The sequence below is a fragment of the Zea mays genome, chromosome 9 (assembly GCF_902167145.1).
Source record: "Zea mays cultivar B73 chromosome 9, Zm-B73-REFERENCE-NAM-5.0, whole genome shotgun sequence".
NCBI classification, from domain to species: Eukaryota; Viridiplantae; Streptophyta; class Magnoliopsida; order Poales; family Poaceae; genus Zea; species Zea mays.
The window spans coordinates 117787888-117795513 of record NC_050104.1 but is presented as its reverse complement, the minus strand read 5'-3'; the positions used below and the strand labels follow the sequence as shown (position 1 = coordinate 117795513).

General features: G+C 45.5%; 1 protein-coding gene across 2 annotated transcripts; it reads left to right on the top strand.

The window, feature by feature from the left end:
* Positions 1-219: 219 nt before the first annotated feature.
* On the top strand, positions 220-7229 carry LOC103652964 (uncharacterized). Of its 2 annotated transcripts, none has more exons than XM_020544483.2 (5): positions 220-1096; positions 1736-2104; positions 2174-4349; positions 4428-6547; positions 6648-7229. In XM_020544483.2, the coding sequence occupies exons 1-4, from the start codon at positions 857-859 to the stop codon at positions 6500-6502; spliced, it is 4860 nt and encodes a 1619-aa protein (XP_020400072.1). In that variant the 5' UTR covers positions 220-856; the 3' UTR covers positions 6503-6547; positions 6648-7229. The 2 variants fall into 2 exon arrangements, with proteins under 2 accessions (XP_020400072.1, XP_020400073.1); XM_020544484.2 differs by having other exon boundaries at positions 230-1096; positions 4428-6532.
* The last annotated feature ends 397 nt before the right edge of the window (positions 7230-7626 follow it).

The window sequence follows — 7626 nt, the reverse complement described above, 5'->3', positions numbered from 1 at the left end:
TCGTTTTCCCAATGGCTACCTATTACTAACTCGTCATTATATTTATTCATAGCTGAAAATTCACTTGAATAGAGGTAATACATAGATTTATGTCACATAACTATTTCTACACGATTCTTGTTTTCTTTCCTGAATAACTGTTAGGACTAGCCCTAAAACATCACAACATAACAGTACATTATATTGTAAAATACTGAAATAAAGGGTTAAAACATGTCATTTACAAGCCGTGTTTGATATGCCTTGACTTCCGCATCGTGTGAGTGCACTGGCTTCACATGAACGGCGACACGGCGTCGCCGCGCAGGCACAGAAGGAGGTCCCCTGCGGCTGCGGTCACTGTGCATGGTCGAATTTGCCCCTTTGCTCTCATCCCTGGCCTGCCAGGACAAGTCGAGACGAGACATCATCCCCTCTCTCCCCATCTCTCGACCCGACCTCCCTCGCCGTCTCTGCTGTGCCCTGCCCCTGTCCCTGCTCACCCAGCTGCGATCTCTCTCCCTCTCGCTGAATCCCTGAATTTCTCTCTCTCCGCCTCCGCCCCACCTCGGATCGGGTCCAAGCCGCGGAGCCCACTCCGCTGACCCAGCCCCCAGACCCCCAATCGAGCCCGACCGGAGCCCGTCGATTCCACCGGATTCGAGCTCCCGCCGGGTGAGGCGGTTCGCCCGAATCGACCGATTGGACTCGAATTCGGGTGTCCCGGATGCGCGCAGAGCGGAGGCTCGCGGATCTAGGGTTTCGGAGGGCCTAGGGTTAGTGCCGGCGATCTGGTGATGGTGGCGCGGCGCGGCGCCGGAGCTCGGCGAGGAAGAGGGTTCGACGGCGACGTTGGGGAAGATGCAGCGAGCCGGATATGCATGGGTGGCGCGGCGCTGAGGGTTGCGACGTCAGGAGGCAGCGTCTCGTTCGGCTCATGTGGCCAGCGGCACGCGTAGAGGCAGAAGCTCCACCACCACCTGCACAAGGACCAGCTACTTCTCCTTCTGGCTCATCTGTCCCCCCGTCTCGGACGACTTCTCTTCCGCCGGAATCGGCGGCGCAGCAGGAGTGCATCGATCCCCCTCGCCCAGTGTCACCCGGTTCCTTTGTAAAGGTGCGTCTTTGTTGGGTATTACTTGCTTGCTAAACTTTGTGGGTTTAGACTGACTGAGGTTGCTAACCCTTTTTCTCCCTGCTTGGACTTGTACAATACCTGCTATATGAAGCTTCTGCAGTAGTAGATAACTAGATTGCTCATGTGGCGGAGGCGTCGAGGTTTTTGGTCCAGTAAACTGTTGAGTTTGGATGTACTACTACGGACTGCAATCATGCTAATATGTAAATATTGGCATGGAGTTCTTTTTGCATCATTGCATCGAATTCTGTGAACAGGCTCTCTTTCAAATTGGCAATTTTGTTACGCCATATGAAAGGATCTTCTATTTAATTTTTCTCTGAAATGACGCCTTGCATCGAATTAATCCGGTGAATAACGTTCAAGGGTTAACAAATTACTTAGTTTCCTATTGCAGCTGTATTTTTACTTTATGCAAATGATGCAAGGCAGACCTTGCTTGTGCTGGACTGCTGGTGTTCATTTCAATAACACATTTGCCCGCTGCTTGTTTGATTGCTAACATAATGAGCACTGTGACTGTGAGGTTGTAATTGTTGAACTTGTACCTAACTAACAAGAGAATGGAACAAGATGCTGGTCATTGGATGACTTTTTAACAAGCTGTTTAATTTTCAGGACGGTCGTGAGATTAGAGTAGGCGATTGTGCTCTTTTTCGGGCTGTTGATGTTCCTCCGTTCATTGGATTGATACGTTGGATTGAGAAAAAGGAAGACGGCCATCCCAAATTACGTGTTAGTTGGCTTTATAGACCTACCGACGTGAAGCTTAACAAGGGTATACAACTCAGTGCTGCACCAAACGAGATCTTCTACTCTTTCCACCAGGACGAAGCATCTGCTGTTTCTCTACTGCATCCTTGCAAAGTTGCCTTTTTACGTAAAGGCGTTGAACTACCAGCTGGAATTTCTTCATTTGTATGTTGGCGTGTGTACGATATTGACAATAAGTGCTTATGGTGGCTTACTGACAAGGACTATATTAATGTAAGTTCATCATTTATTTCTTGTTTTGTACATTATTATCTATTATTCACATATGAAATTGAAAACCAGGAACGGCAGGAAGAAGTAAATCGACTTCTACACAGAACAAGGCTAGAAATGCGTGCCGCATTGCAATCAGGTGGACGCTCTCCAAAGCGTTTAAATGGTCCATCAGCTTCCCAGCAACTGAAGACTGCTTCAGTTGGTACGCAGAATGGTGGTTTATCTAAAGGAAAGAAGAGAGATAGAAGTGAACAGGGAGTTGATCCAGCTAAGCGGGATCGAGATCGTCTACTTAAGGTTGACGACAGTGAGCCTGGAATCTTTAACTTGGATGATATTAAGTCTGAAATAGCAAAGATAACAGAAAAAGATGGGCTTCCAAATGCTGAAGCAGTTGAAAAGCTTGTACATCTTATGCAGCTTGATCGAACTGAGCAGAAGATAGACCTTAGTGGTCGGGTTATACTTGCTGATGTTATTGCTGCTACAGAGAATCCTGATTGCCTCGGCAGATTTGTGCAATCAAGGGGCCTTCCCGTGTTGGACAGTTGGCTTCAAGAGGCCCACAAAGGGAAGTCTGGTGACGGGAGTAGTCCTAAAGAAGCAGATAAGCCTATTGACGAACTTCTCTTGGCCCTCCTTCGTGCATTAGCTAAATTGCCTATAAATCTCAGTGCATTGCAAAGTTGTAGCATTGGGAAATCTGTCAATCATCTGCGTAGCCATAAAAATCTGGAGATTCAGAAGAAAGCTAAGTGTCTTGTTGAGAACTGGAAGAAGCGTGTTGATGCTGAGATGAAGTCAAATGATGTGAAACCTTTAGTTTCAGGTCAATCTGTTTCCTGGTCAGGAAAAGCAGGTTTCCAAGAAATTTCAAATGCTGGAACCAAACGAGGTGGTTCAAGTGAGAACAGTCCAAAAAATCCAGTGCCCACTCTTTCATCATCAAAATTTTTGACTGATAAGCCTGGGGGCACAGATGCTGAAGCGAAGTTGAACCCTGGGGTATCTGCCTTGTCAAATTCACAACACGTGCAACCAACAAATGTTACTACCAATTTGAAGGACCAGCCCTGCAAATCAACTGGTGGGACTGGTCCTGAGCTGCCTACTGTAAAAGAGGAGAAAACCAGCAGTTCAAGCCAATCACCGAATAACAGCCAGTCAATATCTAGTGAGCCATCGAAGGATGCAAGAAGTTCAACTGCTGCTTCTGGTGGTGCTAGTAAAACTTCTGAAAGTTCTTCACGAAGCCATCGAAAGGCAAACAATGGTCTTGTTTCAGGGAACCTGAAGGAAGCTTCTGTAGGAAGATCTGTCTCCCTTGATCGATCATTGCTGCAGGATAAGTCATCTCAAACTGGAACAGCTTCTGAAAAAGGACCTGATATGCCACTTGATCATGGAAATAATCATAGATTGATTGTTCGCTTTCCAAATCCTGGTCGTAGTCCTGCTAGAAGTGCAAGTGCTGGATCGTTTGATGACCCATCTGTAACTGGGGGTAGAGCTTCATCTCCTATGGTTGTGGATAGGCATGATCAGACTGAGCGCAAGGTGAAAGGGAAGACTGAAAATACTCGGCCTCATTTAGCATCTGATGCTAACACAGAGTCTTGGCACAGCAACGACGGAGCTACTGGTTCAGAGGAAGGTGATAAATCGCCGTGTGCTATATTAGACGATGACAACAGCAGGACACCTGATGATTCTGTTAAGGATACACATGCATCACGAGTTGCATGCTCGTCACATACGAATGAAAAAGGTGTCGGCGAAACTAAGGTGGGAACTCCGTTCAGCCCGATGAATGCTCTTATTGAAATCAAGTACTCTGAAGCTAGTCATTCACAGCAAGCTGGAGATGACACTGCTATGAATCTTCTTGCTAGTGTGGCTGGGGAAATATCTAAATCTGAATTGGTTTCCCCAGCTTCTTCACCCAGAAGTTCTTCTGTAAAGAAATTGGCCCGTGATAGTGACAACATTGGAAAGGTTAAAGTAGAAAGTGACACGGGCCCATCACATCCAGGGCAAGCAGATGCTAAGAAAGGCGCCATGGGGAAGGAAGTGAAAATTGATGCTTGTTTGGTTGCAAAGGAGGAACAACGCCAAACTATGCCATCTCCTGAGCTACCAGATTCAAAAGCAGTTGTATCTTCAGCTAAGATTGAAATCTATGAAGTTGAAGCCAAGATTGCAAACAAATGCAACTCTCAGCATGCTTCAATTGATTCCAAAGGTGAACATGATCAGAACTTCAATTTGCGCCACTCAGATACTTAAGTTGTCAATATATCTAATATTTATTCATCTGCAGGAGAAAGTCAGGATGCCTGTACTGCCCATGGGAAAGTTGTAGATGGCAGTATAGACAAGGATGGTGCCATGGAATCTGCATTGGGCAGCCAGTGTAGGTTGGTTGTTCCCAGTAGAAATTCAAGATTGGTCCATGCTGGGGAATCTTCATTGTCTGCTGCTGATAAACAAGCACAGGGTTTGTTAAAATCAACTAATCATAAGCAGCTTCTGAGTGTGTCGGACAACCCAGGCGCCTTTGATAGACGTGACAGTATGGCTGGCAAGATGGATTTGTTGGCTGCAGAGGTGAGAAAAACTGATGCCGTGGGCAATAGTAACATAGTGCAGAACGAGGCTGAAAAGAAGGAACATGCTTGTTCCTCTTTGCCTGATGTTCCCAAACTAGTTGTCGCAGCAGCGTCTCCAGTTGGTGTGGCAAATGTGAATAAGGAGATGAAAGAATCAAAAGACAGTTCAAGTGAATCCAATAGCCATGTAAAATCTGAAGGTGTCAATTCTCAGCAAAGCGAGCAAAGTGCAATGCAGAGTTCAAAGAAATCCTGTGATGGTGTGAGTGGAAAAGAGGACGAAAAAGAAGACCATGTCTTATCAGACGAAGGTTCTTCTCTAGCCGCTCACACCAAGTCAAATGCTACAGCCAAGCTTGATTTCGACTTGAATGAAGGAATACCTGGAGATGATGGGCATCAGTCTGAGCCAACTATCTCGCCTGTTGTATGTTCTTCAGCAATCAATTTAACTGGGATTTTGCCATTCACTTCGCCTATTACAACGGGGTTGCAGCCAGCTTCAATAACAGTAGCTGCTCCAGCTAAAGGACCCTTTGTTCCTCCAGAAAACCTACTAAGAGCAAAGCCTGAGATTGGGTGGAAAGGTTCAGCAGCTACGAGTGCATTTCGTCCTGCTGAACCAAGGAAGATTTTGGAGATTCCTGCTGCTGCACGCGACATTCCAGTATCTCATGCTGCTGGGAAGCAGTCTCGTCCCACGCTTGGTTTTGATTTGAATGTTGCAGATGACCAAGCTCTCGAGGAAGATATCCCACAGAGTTCTGCACAGACTACCTGTTCTGAATCTGGAAATACGAGAAGTCGAGATGGCTCTTCACGAAGCGCTGGTATTGAACTTGATCTGAACAGAGCTGATGAAGTTGCAGATAATGGCCAATTTGCACCAAGTGCTTCGCACAGAGTTGAAGTCCCATTGTTGTCAACAAGATCGTTACATGGAGTTTTCTCTAATGCTGGCATGAATAGCGCGAGGGACTTTGATCTTAACAGTGGACCAGGCCTTGATGATCTTGGCACCGAACCTGCACCAAAGAGCCTACCTTCTAAAAGTACAAGCAGTATTCAATTCCTACCACAAGTTCCTGTTAGGATGAATAGTGCTGCCATGAGTAATATATCACCATGGCTTGCCTCTGCCAGCCCTTGTCCAGTAGCTATACAATCTTTTTTATCAACTAGAGAACAGCCATACCCAATTGAGGCAGCACCTGGAGCTCAAAGGATCATTGCGCCTACAGCTGATGCTGGCCAGTTTGGAGGTGATCCCTGCAGGCCTCCAGTTGTTTCAACGTCTCCAGCGATGGTTTTTCATCAGCCTGCATATCAGTATCCAGGATTCCCTTTTCCTCCCAGTGTTCACCTTCAAACACCGGCATTTTCAATTGGATCAGCAACATTTAATAATTCTGCATCTGCAGGAGTTCCATATTTTCCAACTGTCTCCCCCTCTTTTGTTGGGCCAGCAGGAGCGTTAACTCCCCAACATTTAAGGCAGTATGCTATAAACCTTGCTGAGGGCAGCAGCAGCAGTGGACGAGACAGTAATCGTAAATGGGAAAGTCAGGGCCTTGATCTTAACTCAGGCCCTGGAAGTATAGATTTAGAAGGAAAGGATGAACGGGTGCCTTTACCGGTCAGACAAAATTTGATCCCACCCCCACACGGCTTTGTGGAGGATCAAGGAAGAATCTACCAGATGCCAGTTGTAGGAACAAAGAGAAAGGAACCTGATGGCAGCTGGGACTCAGAAAGGTCTACATACAAGCAATTATCATGGCAATGATGGCTCTGAAGATCGTTCTGCACTGGACTGGTATGCGACGAGCATGTATGTAGTTGGTTCAAATTGAACTTTTTGAGGTCTGTTCGATTTCATACTACCAGTTGCTAATCTTGTGAAATTTGTGGAATTGTGCCTTTATTGACAGGTACCTGCATGTAGAACTTGGGCGGTGTGTTCTTCAGTCACTGCAATATTACTCGATTCAGCCCATGACGTTGATGTGGGATCCAGGAAACGAAAACTTGCTGTAATTGTTGTAGATTTTTTCCCTAGCTGTTAGGCTTTTGATTCTAATTTACTCAGGAGGGGGTATGGCTGCGGAGGAGGAATCTTTGTGATCCTGAGCTCTGGGGCTACTGTAATTAGACGGTCCGCTCTGTTTGTCGGTGATATACTGTTTATCACATGCTGCAGCTTTACATTACATAAGAATTTAGATGTGACCTTGTTCCTTGCTGGGGAAGCGTTACGTCAGCTGACCATATGAACACTGGTGCAACAATCAGCTCGAGTTGATACGCCATGTATCTTTAAGTTGCAGTGCAGCTGTATGTATAAGGATTCTAGCAGATCAGCAAGCTATAATTTTTTGCTGTTTTTTTGGCACCGAATCCATCTGCATCTGATTTAGTCTAGATGTTCTTTCTCTAAATTATTTTTCTGGGAGGTGATAACCGGCAGATACGAATGGGTACAAGAATAAATGAAGTGTGTTTTTCGTTTGATTTATATTGGGTGTAAATAAATGAACTGTTGCCTTGTAGACCTCTGGTTTGGAGAATGGAAGTGGAACAAATACTGCTCGCGACACACCTGCAAAATATTGTCACACTAGCTCTTAATATACGCTGCAATTTTGCATCCGTATTTGTTCACGGGTTTTAGGCACCTGCACCCGTCAGGGTTTTTTCAGGAGCAAGGCCTAAAATCTTCTAATATTCAAAGTTCAATAATACTTCTTTATATCCAGCCAAACTAAAATATTTTAGTCCCCTCAATTGCTCAGTTGAATAAAGAATTAATATGAATTTGTTCTTAAGATTGCGCTAGAATTCCTCAGTTTTTCTTATACCCAACCAAATCTACCACTTGAACGATCGGACGGTTCGACCATGTGACCAGAA